This window comes from Equus asinus, chromosome 24 (genome assembly GCF_041296235.1).
Source record: "Equus asinus isolate D_3611 breed Donkey chromosome 24, EquAss-T2T_v2, whole genome shotgun sequence".
Classification (NCBI taxonomy): Eukaryota; Metazoa; Chordata; class Mammalia; order Perissodactyla; family Equidae; genus Equus; species Equus asinus.
In genome coordinates, this window is record NC_091813.1 from 41,486,619 (window position 1) to 41,506,867 (window position 20,249).

General features: G+C 42.3%; 1 protein-coding gene across 1 annotated transcript in view; it reads right to left on the bottom strand.

Annotated features, from left to right (window-relative positions):
• PREP (prolyl endopeptidase) overlaps window positions 1–20,249 on the bottom strand; it is a 122,272-nt gene that overhangs the window by 11,233 nt on the left and 90,790 nt on the right. The window contains exons 11-12 of the mRNA XM_044757163.2: window positions 3,061–3,197; window positions 115–209 (exon numbers count right to left, since the gene is read on the bottom strand). Of these exons, the coding sequence (XP_044613098.1) occupies window positions 115–209; window positions 3,061–3,197 (232 nt within the window). The remainder of the gene's footprint in view (window positions 1–114; window positions 210–3,060; window positions 3,198–20,249) is intronic.

The following is a 20,249-nucleotide window of genomic DNA, read 5'->3' on the forward strand; positions in this document are numbered from 1 at the left end:
CCTTATTTTTCATCTGTCTAGCCAAAATGCTTTTCTGCTCCTAACCCCCTCAGCTCATTTACCATAGCTTTGACTATGCCATATTTTTTTGTTTCTGTAGAGAAAATATCTCACCTTTATGCCACGTCTCTCCATATTCGCCACCTCCTCTGATGTTGGCCACAGCAAGGACACCGCCCATGTGTCTCACAAAGATAAGCCTGGACACACTGAGAAACAGTAAAAATAGTTAACCTTTCATTAACCTCCTAGTAAGGATGGTGCTGTCTCCCTTCATCTCAAAATAAATAAATAAATAAATAAATAAAACAATAGCCCCAAAGACGTTCCATATGTAATATCACCTAAATAGGAGCCCAATAGTTTTATATTACTTGATTAAAGTGAAAATATATAACTCCTGATTAACGTTTAACTGCAAAGCTCATACATTTTCATGAGCATTCAGAATATTTCATTTTTCTATATTGGTGAATATTTCACTATACGAAGTGGGAATATGCAATTCATAATGCAAACAGAAAAAACCAGAGGCCCTTATTTCATACTGAATCCATATTTTTTTTTTTTTTTTAAATAGATTTTTTTTTTTTTAAAGATTTTTTATTTTTTCCTTTTTCTCCCCAAAGCCCCCCGGTACATAGTCGTGTATTCTTCGTTGTGGGTTCCTCTAGTTGTGGCATGTGGGACGCTGCCTCAGCGTGGTCTGACGAGCAGTGCCATGTCCGCGCCCAGGATTCGAACCGTTGAAACACTGGGCCGCCTGCAGCGGAGCGCACGAACTTAACCACTCGGCCACGGGGCCAGCCCCCTGAATCCATATTTTATATTTTTATTTTTTAAATTGTTTTTGAGGAAGATTAGCCCTGAGCTAACATCTGCTGCCAATCCTCTTTTTTTTTTTTTTTTTTTTTTGCGGAGGAAGACTGGCCCTGAGCTAACCTCCATGCCCATCTTCCTCTACTTTATATGTGGGATGCCTACTACAGCGTGGCATGCCAAGCAGTGCCATGTCCGCACCTGGGATCCAACCCGGCGAACCCCAGGCCACCAAAGCGGAATGTGCTCACTTAACTGCTGCGCCACTGGGCCGGCCCCTGAATCCATCTTTTAAACAACTATCTTGGGAACCAAAATACCACCAGCCATGTGACACAGCCCTGGTGGCAATGGTGCTGGCTTATAGGAACACCCAACAGTGGCCCTGCTACCATTTTTTCCAGTCTCTCTCCAAATTGTTACAGTTGGAAAAAAGAAAGCTGTTTCCAAAACATGGATTTTAAACAGGTTTTCCAGTTTTACAGAAATTTAGATGGGGAGTTAGACAACAATGGGTGTATTGAGAGGTAGAGGAGATCAGTGGAGTGTTCAAGGCTCGAGAACGTTTTCTAGAAATAAACAGAAGAAACCATAGCACAAAGCTTCCAGGAAAAAGAGTAAGTTCTTTGGAAAATTTGGATTTTATGTTTTTCTCCTCTTCTTTCCCCTCTGACCCTAATGATGCTGAGTGACATTTATTTTTCTATTTGCTGTGAGTTAAAATTAATTTTGCTTTGAGAACTATTTCTGAAAATTTCATCACTCTTCCTTTTAGTTGGGGAAACCATGGGCTTCTGCAACCTGAGGCTCTAGATGGTCTGGGTGCTAACTTTGTGGATCTTGAGGATGAAGAGGAAAGGAGAGTGGGGGTAGGTGTCTGACCATACAACCATACTGTATTGGCCAAATGGATTTTCAATCACCTGGTCTTCTTGTCAACATTTTTCATGCACCCCTGATGGTCTCTACTGAAATTACCAGCATAGCTACTGCATTCTGGGATAAAAATGGTACAGGGCCCCTTCCTTACTTGTATCTAGATTCCTGACACAGCAGGCTTAATAAATAAAGGAAAACTCTGCTTTATTGCTCTTTGCAGATATCACATTTTTTACAAGACCCCTCACCAGCAAAAAGATTACGACTTGCAGTTTTAGATTAACCCTCACAGAGAATAAATATGGCGTATGGTTTTACCCCACAGACATGGACATACCCATGAAATAGCGAATCTCATTGCCTGGGAAACTCTCGGACAAGAGATAGGAGGCCCGTCTGCGGCTCAGGCCCTGCCCAGCACGATGGCTGGTCCAGAGGAGGCATCATAGAACGTAGAACGGCGGTGTCATTGTACAGCGAATGAAGAGCCACTGTTACTACCCTCTTCTAACTCGTTTCCCTTCAATTATCTTATGAAAATACTGTTTTACATGATGATTTTGCACTTTGATCAGCTCTTCACTAACTAGAGGATAAAATCAATCTCTTGAGCTGCATGTTCCAGGCAGTTCACAATTTGGCTATAAACGACTTGCGGGGCAGGGACTATATTCATATACTTCATCCAATCCTAAATCATCAGCAGAGTGCTCCACTGATATCAAGTGCTCAAAACAAAGTAACAGTTTTCTTCTATTCAGATTTGGGACAGCTGATTGAATCTACTCAATTTATGTCCTGGTAGTCACTAGTCTATGACTTTCTTCCCTAATAGGATCAGATTTCATGTGAGGCTCTATTTAGAAATTGGCTTCAAGCTGGTCTTGCTGGTAGGAGATTCCTTGTTTTTATTAAACACGCTCAAAGCAGATTCCATCTTATACTGTGAATGGGATATTAAAATCAAGTTTGCAAATAACTGATAGAAGATATTTATGTAAACAAGAGCAAATGTACAAATGCAGACTTTTCTCCCTGAACCTAAGTTATTGGGAAATAATCGCAGACCTCAGGTGACATCAACCTTCTGTGGCATCTACAGCCTCAGCATCTAGTTCTCAAACAACCTATTCCACTGAAGACACAAGGCTAGCTTGTAATGATCCTGAAATTCCTGATCAAAAATGCACGTAGTTAACACATAATCCTGCCCCACCACAAAAACAAGCAAGAAATATAGAGTTTAATATATTAGAAAAACATGATTTAGTAGACTAGTCTCTGGTTTCTTTCTGCTGTATGGAGAGCATCAAATACACGCTGAAGTTCCAAGAGTGGTTTCCAAGAGTGGTCCATGCTTACCTGTAGTTGGGTGTGATGGATATGTTGAAGCCACCATAGCCATATAAGAACGCAGGATGAGAGCCATCCAATTTTATGCCCTTTTTATGCACAATAAACATTGGAATCTTTGTACCATCCTTGCTAGGGTAGAAAATCTAGAACAGAAGAAAGCAGAATAGATCTAGTATTACTTAGTAAACACTTGCATGCTTTTAAATGAGAAAAATATACAGGGAGTAAATTCTCAGTTCAAGATGTAGAGTCACACAGCAAAAATCCAGTACCACTCAGGGTGTTTGATGATGAAGCATCTTTCACTTTTTATGGAGATGGTGTGGAGTAGTGAAAAGCACATGGGTCTGAAAATAGGAAGATTTTAAATCTGAATTCTTATTCCGTAACCATCTAGCTAACTGACCTGGGGAAGCCATTTATCCTCTCTCAGCCTCAGTTCTTCATCCCAAAATGGGGCCATCACGGCCACCTCTTATGGCCTTTGCGAGGCCCACCGAAGGGAGCAGACACTGAGTCTCTGCTCCTGATTGTCCCTCCCAGCGCTGGACAAGGGGGATTTGGCCGTCCTAACCGAACAGTTCAATCTAGGGAGACTTCTTTTCTAAAAAACAATTTCATATTCAACTTCCTCTCTATACGTTAGGACACAAATCTTCATTTTTCTAGGTTCAGCCATTTAAATAAATGCTAGCAACAACAACACATATATTAGCTTAGAGAGTAGATGAGGAGCAAAACAGAAATCCTATTATTATTGCTGATAAAATAAAGACATTTTCTCCAGTATTTTTAATTAAGGCTCATGAAACTTTCCTGCATCTGGGCAACCTCAGGCAAGTTCAGTCAACATTTCTATATTCATTACTTTATGGATAAAAAGGAATAAGAGGAAAGGGGTAAGAAAGAGAACACTGAATGCTATTCAAGGGATAAGCCATAGAATAAGTGATAAGCCACCAAAAGCTGATAATGGCTTCTTCCAGACAGAAAATCTGTAAATAGCTTTCTCTTTGGGCAAACATGGTATCTTTACCCCAACTGACACCTGGCAAGTGCCCCAGATCGGAAATGTCTTGCTGACCTCACGTTACAGTCAAGAACATAAACCTTTACGCGTAAGGTGACTTTGCAGCCATATTCTACCCAAATCTTTTTAAGGTGGCAGTTCTGTTGTAGAAAGCTGCCACAAAGTCCTTGGAAACAAACAGTGGGGGGCAGGCAGGAGAGAGGGAAGGAGATGAAGATATGGAGAAAGGCACTATAGGGCCACAGTAAATGCCTGCAAGTCTGCAGTTTCGTGAAACTTGCTAAGAAATAGTAGTAGAAAAAGCATTTGTTTCTGACTTTGAGGAGAAGTACTAGAGAGACATAAATTTGACAGTTTAGGAAACATGGAGAATATTCTGCAGAGTTCAAAATTATCAGAAGGGACACAGTTTTATTAAAGTCATCTAGTGCCAATTAGCAGCCGCTAATGGAGTGTAACTGTGTGGGTGGTACAAATAAATGCAGAGTAAGAGGAAGAGGTTCCAAGTGCTTGGCTGAGGCTAACGAGCTAAATACTCCAACTCAGACTTGGGAAGAATTTGGAGCGCTCTAACCACAGAGGCAACAGCACTGAAGGAGTAAGGCGGCAAATGTCTCCCACAATTCTACCTTAACTGAATCATCTGTTCGACAAAAAAGTGTTCCCTCCAGCTAGCCCCCAACTTCCCACCTGTCCTCAACTCCTCCCTGGCACCTAATCCTCCCCAGTCCAGCTCACCCCCTCAGGAAACACCTCCTCTGCACCCCGCTCTTGAGCCAGTCAGCAGGACCGATGCACCCCTAGTCCCCACTAGGCTGACTCTGGGACCCTTCTTCCGTTGGCAAAGTGCCCCATCTTGTTGCTGTGTGACAGTTTGGCTTCCTCCTCTGGTACCACTTTTCTTGCTACCACCTGTTGGATATCCAATGCCTTCAGGTTGGTCTGCAACTCTCCCATCTGGCTCCAGGACAAAGGCATCCTTTTCGAATGCCATCAAAAGTACAAAGTCCCCTTTATGCCCGTAGTTGCAAAAATATATCCAAATTTTAAGTTGGTGCGGTTCACATGTTAAAATAACATTTTGAACACTGTCCAAAAGTGAAAGGGCACTGTGAAGATGATTACAATAAAATCATCTTCAAGAAGACTCCTTACAAGAAGGCTATTTCGGACATGAAATAAACATACACCACATGCATATGCGTGTATATAGATTTTATCCAATCTCTCTCTCCACACACACAACAGTATTCCATGCCATTTCCATTTATAGAAGGACAATTGATAAACCTTAACCTGACTCTCCAGTAAAAGGGCAAATTGAATCCTGAGTCTTGAAACTATGGAAGGAATCCATGTGGACATTTTAGAAATAGTCATTAAAAATAGCCCAGCCATTTTCCACCATGCACTTTCTACTCTTTGACTTAACGGAAACTGGATTCCTCTTGAAGCCACTTCCTTCAAAACTTTTCTTTAAGAGGCTCTGTGAGTATTTTCTTTCTCACTGCTCTGGATTTGCTCAGTTAGGGGGAGAAGACAGCAAACTCCTCATTTCCATATGTTCCCCAAACCAGGCCAAACCGAAAAGCTCCACTTAGAATCTACACCAGTGGTTCTTAAATCTTATTGGCCGGGGCTAAGCCTCTGTGATGTTTCCCAGGCTTCACTCTCAGAAATTCTGATTCCACAGGCCTGGGTGGAGCCCCTAAGGCTGTGGATTTAGCATGTCTCCTAGCTACTCTGATGCAGGAGGATCTGAGCTCAAAAAACTAGTCATACCCTTTGATTTTATCACTCCCTCTATCCTTGTCAATTCTATCTACTAAAACCAGGGATTTTCCCACAATCCTTGACAATTCAATATGTGACTTTATACTTTATCCAGTTCTGCGATTTTCTTCAGTGTCTTTAACAATAAAATTGATGACCCGTCCAGCATCCTGACCTTACAGATGCTTGAATCCTACCGATGTTTGAATGCCTTAATGTCAAGACCTTTGCTTCTACCCCAGCGTATTCACTTGTTCATTCAAATATCTGCTGTGTGTCCATTATGTGCCAGGCACTGTGCTAAGCACTGGAAGATGTACAGATGGACAAGACTTGGATAATTCCTTCCCTCGGGGGACTTAAAGTCTACGATACAAACCAAGAGGCACTACAGACACCCGTCACCTTGGCCCTTAGAACTTGCAACTCTTCTGTGAGGAACTCTGATGCTCCCCCTCTGACTCCAAAGTGTTCTTTCACCACCTCCTTCCCTTCCTCACTCCTGAGGTAGCTGCCTTTTTAAATTTGTGACTCTTATTACAACATGCAGTCCTTATACTCTCTCTGGCTCTGTCAGCCTCCCTTGGGCTTTCTTGCCCAGCTTGTGACCCTTAGCGAGCCCTTTAAGTGTCATTAATACCTGAAATCCTCTAATTCTAACCTGACTCACTGGATTCCTTCTCCTCCTCCAGGCTGCTGCCACTCAGGAAATGCCAACTCACTTCATCACAAATTAATAAGACTTGAACTCACGGGCTCTGAACTTATTATGCCTGATGTCTCTTTTTTTCTTTCCCTAAATGAATTCCGTATGTTTTTCCTTCCTTGTCTTTTCCTTCCTATGTCTTTCCTAAATGTCTTCCTTATACCTCCATTAATCCTAAATCAATTCCAGAATAGCTGTTTCCAATGTTTGCCATTTTCTTCCATCCCCAACACCACCCATGTGCATCCCCTACTCTCTGGACTTGCCTGTCTTCAGAGGCCATGTGGTCGGGATTCTTGAAAAACCTTCCCCAACCTCACTTACCCTCTACATCCCCAGAGAAAGAAGGCTCACTCAGTCAGCCTTGATTCCATTCCTTACCAACTCCACCACTCCCGCACTCTTCCGATTACCACAACTTTTTCTTTTTGTATTTTCTCCCTTGTCTTGGCATACAACAGACTCAAATTTCTCCTGTTCTGTACGATAAAACAAAAAGCTCAAACCTGTTGTATTGACCTGTCTGTCCCTCAAAGCTAAAATTCCATCTTCCTCTTCCTTCCTGATCAAACACGTCCACAGTAACCGACCCCCACAGCTCACACCTTCCTATCTCGTTTACTCCTGTTTCCACCACCACTCTCTCAAAGGACATCCATGAACATTGTCTTTCTCCTTGCCCCTCCATCCTTACCTCTACCTCAGTGGTGTATATGCTTCCCAACTTTTTCATAAGCTTATAGACACACCTATTTATACACATTAACATACACAGGTTATTATCATGTGGCAATACAGAATCAAGCTAACATTAGGCTGCAACTTATTCTTCCTCTCCTCACTTAGCAAGATATCACGGAATTCCCTCCAGGTTCAAACACCCAGATTTACCTCACTAAAAAAGTGGTTGCCTAGTATTTCATGGTATGAATGTACAAAAATTTATTTAACCATTTGCTCAGTGATGGATATTCAGACTATTCTTTGTTTTCATTATTATCAGCAATGATGGAATAAATCCCTTTTAGACAAATCTCGTTGAATCCTGCTATGATTTCTGTAGGATATATTCTTAGACATGAGATTACTATACCAAAGTGTGTGTGCATTTAAAAATTCAATAGATTCTGACAAGTAATTCTCTAAAAACTGTATCAGTTTAAGCTCCTAATGACAATGATATACCTAAGTGTCTATTTCTCATCAGCAGTGGATGTTAAAATGGATTTTAATTTTTGCTAGTCTAAAAGGCAAATATTACCATCTCAATATTGCTTTAAGATTAAGTTTTTAAAACTACCAAACATTTTGATCTATTAGTCATTTTATCTCTCTTCCTCAGGATCTGAAGCCCCAAACCCTGGGCCACCAAAGCGGAGCACGTGAACTTAACCACTCGGCCATGTGGCCGGCCCCTTCCTACCCTTTTATTGTTACTTTTCTCATTCATTTATAGAAGCTCTTCTAACATTAAGGATATTAGCCTTTTTTCTACCACATGTTTTATTGTATTTCCTCCCAGTCTAAAACCTGTTTTTTAACTTTCTTTGTATACTTTGAATACAGATACCACATATATGCATGCGACCCCTTCACTCGAGGTTATAAAAATATTTGTCTATATTTTCATTTTAAATTTTTACATTTATATTTTTAATCCAAACGGAGTTTATTTTTACATATGGTCTGGCATCTAACTACTTTTCCCCAAACGGCCAACTATTACACACCATTCACTGAAGCATTATTCTTTCTCCCACTGCTCAGAAATGCCATTTTTGGACTGGATTCTTGCCAGGCCTCATCTGTCTTGATCCCTATCTGCCAACTGCTTCTTTGGCTTCCTGGGTGGAGTAGGTCTCTGGTTCTTTTTTTATTTCTCAAATTCTTTTTCAGTCTACTTAACTGATCCATCACCAGCTCTTCTTCCTTCTGCCAAATGCTACTGTTTTGCAATTTTCTATACTTTGGTCTCTTTTCTCTCTGCAAATTCCTCCTTTGCCATCTCAGAGAGTGCCGAAAAAGTACCCTGAGCTGAGGACCTTTCTGTCCACATGTGCAGGCCCACATGAGGGGCTGCTTAGAAAGCCTCTCGCGTTGCCTCGACTCACGGGCTGTGGTCTCACGTGGTGGGTGGCCCGTCCACACCTCCAAGTCAACATGCCCTAGATACGGCTGTGTCCGTGGTCCTCTCCGGGGCTCTCTTATACAGGCTAGCAGTGGTGGTCTCTGATTTCACTGGCTTCTCAGCCCCCCAAGTGCCAACTCTCAGAATCATATCTTGTCAAAAAGGACCCCCACACTCAGGCACTCATTCAGTCATTTCAATTCTCACAACCTGGACCCTCTCCTCCCATTTGTAGTGGCAAACCTGCTCAGAATTCTCGATTGCACTAGCCTCAAAACCAACTGGTCTCCCTGACTCCTCTCATTTGCTAAAGTGGAGTCGTGGTAGGAATAGACCCTTAAAGTATTATTAGTAACATACAAAAATTATAATGAGCTATGTGTATATATATATATATATATATATAAAAAATAAAAAAGCCGTAAGTGCGTGATGAATAGACAATTGCCAAAGCTTAAATCCATGTGTTGTTTTTCAATTATTCAATAATTTATTGCCACCACAATACTCAGGTTCAAGTTAAAAAGCAAAAAAGATTTACTTTTTTCCTCATACTTGTAACCAAATGAGAGAGAGCTGACAATACACATCCATTCTTTTTGAGTGTCCACTGTGGGCACAGCCCTTTGATGGAATGCCAAAGCTTTTACAGGATCCTTAATGGACAGGAAAACAAAGTGCTCACATGGGATCTAACAGGCGCCCACCTGAGTAATAGAAAAAGTCTGTCTGTCATCCAGGGCTAATGGCTCATCACGGGAAGCTGACGGGCTCTGTCTTCCCTTCTTCCTGTCAGGAGCAGAGCAAATGGGTTGTCTTGATAGATCCAGTTCAACAAGGAGCCAGGGACAGCCACAGGCTCTGTCCCCTGCACACCCTTCCACCTTAACAGGCTACAAGCACCACCAAAGAATCTATGAGAGACAGACTGTCTTTGGAAGCACCCATGAGATCTCATGAGAGGGACTCTTTTAGCCTGTTTCAATATGAAACCTTCATCTGGGACACTGCAAATAAAAAACAAACATCATCCAAAGGATTCAAAGCCACAGTTAGTGCTGGACGTTAGTGAGCCAGCCAAAGGTTGGTCAAACACTGAATTAAGAAAGCGGCCTTTCTTAATTTTGTTTTCCTCCCCTTTACAATTTAAATTCTTCACTTTGGAGACTCTCACAGCAGCATAACGATGTTATTCCACATCTAAAACCAAGACCATTCAGTGCGGCAAGGCAATAAGGAGCCACACCCTCTGGGAAGCCCACAGTTTCTCGACAGAGGACAGCAATGGGTATTTTCTGAGCGGTCTCAAGGCTGTGCCACCTCGTAAAGAAAGCTGGTGTCAGTTCTTTCTCAACCCTGGGGAATTAAGCTGATAATCCCAAATCCCAAACATTCGAAAGTGTTTCAGATACAAGGACCTCATCTAGCTGGTCACCCTCTCTCATTTTACAAATGGCAAACCTAAGATCCACGAAGATAAGATAGCTGCCAGTTACACTGCCAGCTCATGGAAGATTACCACCCAGGTCTCCGAAGGCCCTGGCCCAGAGTTTATCCTACTCTATCCCAAAGGAATTCACTTCAAGCAATTACTTACTTGTAAACAGCTTTATTGGGTGTAATTTAGCAAAATTTTGCAAATGTTAGAACCTCTGGCAGAGATTTAATAGATTTTTTTTTAAGATTTTAATTTTTTTCCTTTTTCTCCCCAAAGTCCCCCGGTACATAGTTGTATATTCTTAGTTGTGGGTCCTTCTAGTTGTGGCATGTGGGATGCCGCCTCAGCATGGCTTGATGAGCAGTGCCATGTCCGCGCCCAGGATTCGAACCGATGAAACCCTGGGCCGCTACAGCGGAGCGTGCGAACTTAACCACTTGGCCATGGGGCCGGCCCCTATTCTTTTTTTTTTTTTTTAAGACAATGATCACCCATCTCCAGAGAATCCAGGGGTTGAATATTCTGCCAGAGATGCTTTGCTTTATTTGCTTTTCTGTTTTTGTTACCTTCTTGAAAAGGAGACTTATTCAAGTGCGTGAAAAGCCATATTCCAGATACAGGAGTTATTATGTATTTATTCTTTTAAACAAAATGAGTCTGCTTGGAAAGACGATCCTTCTCCAAAGAGTTATCAGTGTTACCATCTTGAAGACAGATTATTAAAATGATAATAAAAATCCCACTATATCCTGCTATGCTGTTCTACTAAAAAAAATTCAGTTTCAATAGCAGTATTTTAAAAGGCTTAACAGACACAATTCATTTCACAAATGAAACAAAAAATGCTTGAGAGAATCATGAAGAAAACATCAACTTTCTAAGTAATTAGTTACATTTAAAGTAGCTTCTTTTGCTTAAAATTTTTGCTAAAAATTTGTTTAAAATTTTGCACATTTAAGACCACAATCTAATGAATGATTGTTTAACAGATAAGAGCTCATGAATCCTTGAGCTGAATCCTTTAAATTAAAAAACTACTAAGGAAAAGAGAGAAAAGGTATACATTTATATAAAGTACATAGTCAAAAATGTCAGAAGTGACCCATCCCTATCGTCAAATGCGACCTTCCAGAGGCATCACCCAATACAAAGGGGCGTTATTCTGGAAGCGTGCTTGGCACCAGATGGCAGTCACTGAACATGTGTGTGTGGCTGTCTTAACATGTGAATTTGGTTTCAAACAGATGAAATAAAAGCATCTTCCTTTAAAGGAAAAACAGGAGCAAGTAAACAAAACAAATCAAGGGAGCATTACTGTTCTTCAAGGGAATGACATCAGTTATGAAAAGATCAGCTCTCTCTACTAAAATGATTACTTTTCTTGAGATGAGTACATTTTGTAATAAAATCAATTTTGCTCAGACATTCAGACATGCGCAACCATTTAAGCTCCCGAAAACAAACAATCTTCAGCTCCACATTTGATCTAGTTTTCAGATTTGGTGCCCCCGAGGCAGATGCCAGGCCTCTGATGCTCACCAGTACCGGGATGCGTTAGTACATAAAACACAGAGGTAAACTGCCCAGGGCACGCCCTTCGGGGAGCAGAACATCTGGTGACAGCAGCTCCTGCCTAATTTTAGCACCTGACAGGTTTAAAGGAGAATGTTCATAAAAGGGTGCTGAGCTTCCCTTTTTATCGGAGTTGACAGAGGCCACTTGTGTGGCCTGTGCTAAGTGCGGCAAATACGTCTGACAAGGAGCAGAGCTGCTCAGAAATTCCACTGTCAACGCAAACGGGAACAAGACATTCCATTACCCAAAGAGCTGGGCAGAAGGCAACCTCTGTGCCCCGATTATCTTGTAAAACAAAAGTATATGAAGAACTTCCTAGGACTTTTAGGAGGCACTGCACATTTCTGTTCTGTGCTTAGGTTAAAAATGCTAGCCTGGCATTAGAAGGTTGTAATCCTATCTATTTTCCAGGCATTTAATTTGGGAGGAGGAGGGTGGAGTTTAAGAGTCTCCTTTGGGCAGAAGTGGGGAAATTTCTGTTGCAGATCGTTTAAGTTTGCTTTTCAAAGGATGGCTGGACATTTTTCTAACAGTGGAGATTTAAAAACTCCCATGGGCCACCTCAGTAACAGCAAAGTCAGTCCATTGAAAAATCTGCTTCAATTTTTGGTACATTTCTTGAGCACCAACAATGTGCTAAGTGCTGTACAGATAGTCTCTGCAGAAATGCATCAGCTCTCAAAGGCTCAGCCGTCTGTTCTTTGGAATAATGAGCTTATTCCCAGTCTCAAACTGTGGAGCAAGAAGTGAAATAGCAAGTGGAAGGTTCTGAATACAGGAAAAGAAAGACAGTGGTAGAGGCAGAACTGGATCGCGGCACTTTGATGTGCTTATCTGGAGTTTAGAGGTATTCAGATATTTTGAGGTAGAAAGACATCGAGGACTACAGTGAATAAATATGACGATGGCAGAACATAAAAGCCGTCTTCAGTTCTACTGCTCTGAGCTCTTGTGGTTGATGCAAACACATAATCAGACACTTTCATAAAAGCAAAGGACCTACTATACGCAGAGGTTCAGAGAAAGCAGCTTCTGTTTTTGTAATAGGCATTGTTTCTAGGGGTGTTCTTGCAGAGCGCATAAAATGCCCCATAATAAAGGCTCCCCACAATGGGATTTAGGCTGCACGTGGAATGCATGTGTGTTTGTTTTGCTCTTAATGAAAACAGTAGGACGAATCCATCATCAGCAGGTTATGAGCTCTGCACTGTTTGCATTCAGTAAACATTTGTTGAATGAATAAATGAGTAAGAATTGCATATCAAACATTCTCTTTCTGATCCTCCAAGTACCTATATCAGCTTGCCTCGGTTCCTGAGGCTCAAAGTCATCTTGAATGCCTCTCACACACCATCTTATCCCTGCCTGACTGCAGGATGGTCTTGTCTTCTAACAGGACTCCTGCTCCCAATCCCCAGGCACTTGTTACCAGATTCATCTCCCTGCGATAAAAAAAAATCTTCCTTTCACTTGAGGTCACGCCCCTATTAAAAACATGTGGCACCTCATTCTCTGCAAAACGAAGTCCACGTTTTAGACCAGTGATTAAAACTCTCCACTCCCTGCCTTCAACCTTTGTGAATCCTTCCCAACTTCAACGTCCTCTCCAACGAAACTGCCATTTCACATCTCCAGACCCCCACTGCCAATGTGGCATGCCTTTACAGACTAAAGCAGGACTGAAATAAGAAAAATTTCATTGGCTTTAGGAATTCACTGGGTTGACCCCTCCCTCCACTCCTACCCACTGCAGGCATCCCTGAAGCTACATCTCTGGCAGGTTTAACCTTTGCTTGGCTATTTCCAGTAATGAGAAAGAAATTTTCAACAGCACCAATAATAGCTCATTTCATTTTGGAGCCTTTCTAATTGTTAGAAAGTTCTTCTTTACCTGAAAACATCAAAATAACTGAAAACACAGGGAACAAAAGTTAGCCAGGTCTCTGGAGCCAGAACCTAGTGACAGTAAATTCCTATATAAGCTGGCTGTCAACTAAAGTTTCCATAGATTTAAAAACAAATATTAAAATGCCTGACAGTTTGTATATTTTTCACAATAGAGTTTTCCTTAGTTCTTCCTTTGGTCAACATATATGTTATTTATTTTACTTGATTTGTTTAAAACACTTACATAGTTCTTACCATGTACCAAGCACTCTTCTAAGAGCTTTATAAATATTCCCTCATTTTAATTCACATAAGGTCTATACCATGAATACTTCCATTTTTTAGGGGGGGGTCACTCTGACCCAGAGAAGCAACTAGTCCAAGTTATACATCTCATAAGTAATGGACTCAGGATTTGAACCTGGGCTGACTGACTCTAGACTCCATGCTCTAAGCCACTGTAATCCCTTGGCCCCCCCTGTACCCTCTGTGGCACAGCTATTGTGCCCTCCTGTGTCTCCCTTCTGTGGCTGTGCATCTGTTCACCTCTGTACCTAGCATGGTGCCCCAAAGACAATGGGCACTTAGAAAACAACTGCTGGATAAATCCATAAATGAATCCTCAAACTGGGCCCTATCCTTCAATCAAACCACATAAGAAAAAGTATTCTGAATGGCAGTTCATTAAAAATATCCGTAAAAATAGAGCAGTCGAGAGTCTAGCATCAAAATGCTTGAAGCTGAAAAATAATAAAATACAAATTAATTCTGGGTGAGGCACTTACGAGACTGAATAAGCTTGTATAAGGTCGCAAATTTCCAACTTATTACCAACGAAAAATATTTAACATCTGACATTTTCCTAACGTGCAGCTGTTAATCTATTAATTTAGCCACGCCATGGCAGATGAGCTTTATGGCTCCTCAACTGTTTAGTTATGGTAATTTACTGCCTGAGATTGCACCTGCATCATAAAACAGGAATACTTGAAATCCATTTCAAATCCTCATTAACTCGAAACTGCGGCAGACCACTTATTTTATTGCATTAGAAAAGTAAAATTAATACTCAAAATGTTGAAAAGACAAACTGAGCCAGAATGTTCAATAACAGAAGAGGAGTGTGCAGCTTTAAAACTATGTTGCTAGTAGTTATGCACTCCTTAAAAGGGTGAACTATTAAAGAGAGACAGATGTTAGTGAGGAGAAAGGAGAGCAGTGTTTGTGCAATCAAGCGGTTCGCGGCTGTGGGGGGTGGGGATGAAACAGAACTGCATAGAGCCGAGAGTGGCCCTGAACTGAAGACACTATTGACCGAAGCCTGAGAACTAGGAAGCTGGCACAACCATCCAATTACCACTTTCCATTTGTACATCCGAGGGGAAACTGAGGTACTGGGAAACACTGCGAGGAGCAAATGCACACAAAATAATTTTACTGCAGAAAAATGAATGCCTGGAATACTGAAAAGGTGAATATGGAAGGAAAATTCTCTGGCACCGAGCGAGACATTTATGTGAATTTCTGCTGGACACAGCCGATGCTTCAGTTACCTCTGATCCACTTCTACCTAGAGTCTCTCAGACAACACAAATGCAAATCGCCAAAGTAAACTCCTCAGGTGAGTAAGAGGCAAGAAAGAAACCCATCACAGATGATTTCCAGTCGCTTAAAGAACATCATTAAGAAGCTCATGAGCACCCACAGTGCATTTCACTACCCCCACCGGGAAACACAGGGCCAGAAATGAACTCACGCTGGTGACACCAGGCTGCAAAGAGGTGGTCAATTAGAAGAGACAGAGCAGAGGCTGGGAGGAGCATCACCAATAGTTCTGGGGGAGGCAACTCACCAGGGGGCAGAAAAGAGGAAGGGGAAGAAAGGCAGGCAAATCACAAAGTTCAGAAATCCTGCTGTGAAGGTACAAGCACAGATTCTTCTCTGATTTATATTCTAAACTTGACTGTGTGAAGTGTTTTATATTTGTGCAGCAGCATAAAAATCTTATCAGCGAAGCCTATATAGTTTTTTCTTTTTTGATGGCTATGAAATGCCTCCCACCACTGTGTTTATCCCAGCACCATCATGATAGAAAGATCTTGCCTATTCATTTCAAAATGTTTTAAAATGTGGAAATAATATACTTTTAATTATACACACACACACACCCCTTTTTATTACCACCAATAATCAAGGGGCATTAAGGTAATAAAAAATCAAAGTTCATGCAAAATGAAAGCTTAAGATGAATAATCAACTCACGTTCATGGAAGATCTAGAAAAGAACATTGTGCTGTACGAATGATAGATGGCTTTCAGGATGGTGGATGGGGACCATCTGATGACTATGAAGCATCAGGGGTGTGTGCAGAAAAGCTGGCTACAAAGCTAGCACACTGCATAAAAAAACTTTTATTTAGTGAATTTTGTGTAATATCCTGTGGGGGATTGGAATTGGCCACCCCAAGAGAGGTCTCTTTAGCATGAGGATTATTTTGGGCTGGTTACTCTTAAAAACTGCAGACATGAGAGAAACTTTGAAAAGTGGAAGTTCCCCTTGCAAGAGACATTTACATTTGTAAAGGAAATCTCCATCTGTACAGGTGTCTCCCTCTCTGTACCAGGAAGAAGGGGGGATGACCTTATCTCTAGAAACTCTTATCAATGCGGAAGGCAAGGACTTAAATCTGCATAATAACCTTACTCTTGTTTACTGTACTTTTCTGGTAACCTCCCATAACTGACTCCCTCCACCCCGACCATCCTCTGTCTTTAACTGAGGATGGTATTTAAGGTGAGAGCTTCTACCATTTTGGTGAGTTGCTCAGTTTTCCTGAGTTTCTCCATGTATACATGTTATAAAGCTTTGTTTAATTTTCTCCTGTTATTCTGTCTCATTTCAATTTAATTCATAGTCTGGCCAGAAGGACTTAGAGTGGGTAGAGGAAATGTCTTCCTCCCCTACAATCTCTACTATCTAGTAATTAACACACAAAGCCCAGGCCTGTAAGGAGACCCCTCCGTTAGAAGCAACTGGGCTCATGGCTCCACTCACAGCCTCTTCAGTCCATTGGTACCTGACTTTCAGTGGCTGCTCTCACCATCAAATGCTCACAGCCAATCCCAGCACTGCCCAACCCATATCCCCTGTGACTTCTCTGCAATACCATGCCAATCTCCTTGAAACTTCTCCCCCGGCTCCCATGATGCAAGCTTTCCTGGCTCCTCTTCCCCTGCCCCCATCCTTTAAACATGAGTGCTCCCTTGAGAATTTGGTCCTCTTCCCCCTCTATACACATGGTTGTGGTGTTCAGGCTGTGCCCATGGGGTCATCCACTACCACCACTGCCAGCCCTCATGACTCTCCCTGACTCCTGACCCTAATTCTTTGAGCACCTGGTAGATGCCACATGTGCATCCAGCACAGGCCTGTTCAAGGGCTCCCACTGTACAGGGGACAAAATCTCCTGCTCATCTCCTGCTACTGGGCTCCAGTGTGGTGCTGAAGATACCTCTGCTTTTGTACAAGCTCTCCTCCCTCCACTGCCTTTCCTGTCTGCCCAAAGCCTTTCCAGGAAGCCTTCTCCCAGGAGCAGTCTTAGATGCTCCTCCTCCTCTGGGCTGTCTTAGGACCAGTGATCAACTTTCCTATCTCTCCTACCATCAAATTGCTAAAAATATTTGATTGCATCCCCATTTTCCCTAGTAAACTCTATCCTTCTTTATATTCCCAGCACTGTCAGATACAGGTAGTAGTTTAGTAAATGTCTGTGAAATAATTATTTTTATGTACTTAAGCAATCTTTTCACCTAGTCATTCATTTCTCTCTTGAAAATTCCATTTTATTTAAATTCGTATTAGTCAGTGTAACTATCACTATCTTAAGCATCCTTTGGCTTCTCTCTCTGAGGCACAGGGACTTCTGGGACCTCACTTAGACTAACATAGCATGGAAAGACATTACAAGAAATATAAACAATGAAGAAGACAAGAACCATACATACAAATCAATAAAGACATTGAGAAGTGAAGAAGGAAAAGGAAATTGAATGCATGACATAAGAGGCTGCTTTAGAAACCATGTTAGAGAAGACAAAAGCCACTTAGAAGGGAGAAAACTTAGCTTCAAAAGTGTGAGCAAAGGAATACAAAGAAATCCAAAGTAATGATCATAAACTCTCATAAAACATAACAAGGAATCAGTCAATTGAATTTGCATGCTGGTAGAATTGCTTTTGTCTTGCTCAACTTGTCTAAGTTTCCGACACATTTGTAAGCAGGCAATAACAGTGCAACAAATGTGTGTTAAGAAAACATAAAGAAAAACTTACTTGGATGCTGTAAAAGGGAGAGGCGATAGTATTTCCCGCTTGGGTCATAGACTATGACCCAAAACACTCTTAAAGACTAGATCATACAATTCCAAAGAAGTACAGATGGCAGTAAACATTCTTCTTCTGACAGTATTTGTTGGTTTTGAACAGAGAGAACCAATTACCATAGGAGAGAAGAGGGAGATGGTCCAAAAAAGAAATATTACAAGAAGCAAATGTTCCATTTTTATGGGTTTCTGGCAATGATTACTAAATAATTTCAGAGGGCACCATCTATCCCGGCCTCTCATTCATTCGTCAAGTATTTACATGTATCTACTCTGTACTCTGGGCTCTGGGGACACAGTAGTGGGCAAAACCACTTTCTAAAGGGAAGACAGTCGAACACATAAACAAATGAAAAGATAATGTCAGCATGTCAGCTGGTGATACGTGCAATGGGGAAACAGTAGAGCTGATGTGAGGGACGGATCTCTGATCAGGGCTGTGAAAGAAGTGAAGGAGTGGGCCAGGACTAGGGGGGAAATTCCAGGCAGGGAAAGAAAGGGGTGGGGGAGGGAGTGTTGTGCTTGGGGAGCACGTGTGCATACAAGCAAAGCGAGGAGCCCAGTATGACTGCAGCTGAGTGGATGACGGGCAGAGGGCAAAGGCCAGACTGTGGGCATTATTCAAGGCTGGTCAAACTAGTAGACAAAGATAATCATGAAGGATATGCTATTTATTAAGTAGCCACATTATCCTATGAAACAATAGCAAATAGTCACTTTCTTTTGACCACTGATCTCAGAACTGGCTGCCCTGCCTGCTGATACTGACCCCAGCCAGGAAGTATGGCCGCTAATGTATCAAGAATAACACAGATCATTCACACAAACTCATACCACCACAAGCTCCAATACTGTGGGGCTACTATGTTTATAGGAGATTGTAATTCACTGATGTCACCCCAAGGGAAGAGTCTGGCTAGATTACACTTCTATTTTTCCACTGATGAAAGAGTACCACATTAGAGGCAATCTAGTAGAGAGCGCCAGTTTCATCTCTACCACAAACTAACCCTACTACTATTGGCCCTGTAGCTCGGGGCAAGACCTGTGGCTATGGAGGAGAGAGCAGCCATAGAGGGGATCCCGTCTCTCCATGAAGGGCTCTACTCAGAGGGGTGGGAGAGGGATGGAGGTGGCCTGAAGGGGTATGACAAAAAGGTCCAGACAAGGAGGGGCTGGAGCGAGTGGATGGAAAAATTAAGGAGAATGAAGACAGGGCCAGTGCCTGGCCACACTGTGATGCAGCCAAGGGGGCCACTAGTGGCCAGCAAGCCCCCGTGCTGCTTCCCTGCCCTCAGCATCATCCTGTCCTCCTCTCACAGACCCTAGGCACCTGAGAACTAGAGAAGCCCGAGCCAAGCTCCTGGATCCAAATGGGTCCAACGAAGAGTAATGGAGGTCCGAGAGCTATGGGCAGAATTTGGGAAAGCCCAGTGGGAACAGATGTGTAAGATGAGGCTGCACAGATCAGCCTGCAGTTATCAGCCACTCAGGCTACACAGAAGATTGACTGGCAGTTGTACACACTGTTTATTAAGTAAAGTAGAAGAATAAACAGTTAAAAAACAGCATGTTCAGGACAAAAACTCCTATAATTTTGAGTCCACCAGAGAAAATAATAAGGTCCTTGGAGAAAAAATAGTGACTATTCACTAGGTTTTCTAGAGCTGCTTATATTTTTAAAGAACATACTTGGAAAAATGAAAGCTTAAAAATAATGGAATGGATTTCTATTGACAGAATTGCAGGTGCTGTGGTCAAAGGATGGGGCTGGGTGCAGAGGCAACCCCCAACCTGCACCAAGGCCTAGTCTGCCTTCTCTGGGGAGGGACGTGTGGTGTCAGCAGGTGAGTCCCACGTGTGCCGTTCTCTCTCCTTCCAGCACATGGAGGATGGCCATCGCCATCTGCCCACTCTGAAGCTAGTTTCTCCTCATGACATGGTATTGGCCAATGATATGTGGCTGGGGGTGGGAGGTGATACTCCTAGACAAAAGGACTGCAGGGCCACTGAGGGATGTGATACACTTTCTCTCTGTGCCATGGAGACGGGCAAGGCTTGGTGGCAGGGGTTGGGGGATGGGGCAGCTCCTCAGGCAGGGCCTGGAGGAAGCACAGGCTGATGCCCAAGGGACAGCATGTGGGAACGAGATAGAAACTTTTCTGACTGCAAGCCCCTGAGATTTTGGAGGTGCTTGTTAACTGCAATGGCCTAGCCTATCTTGACTGATACAAAAAAGAGCAACAGGAAAGAACTGTTCGTAAGAAGCAGAAAGT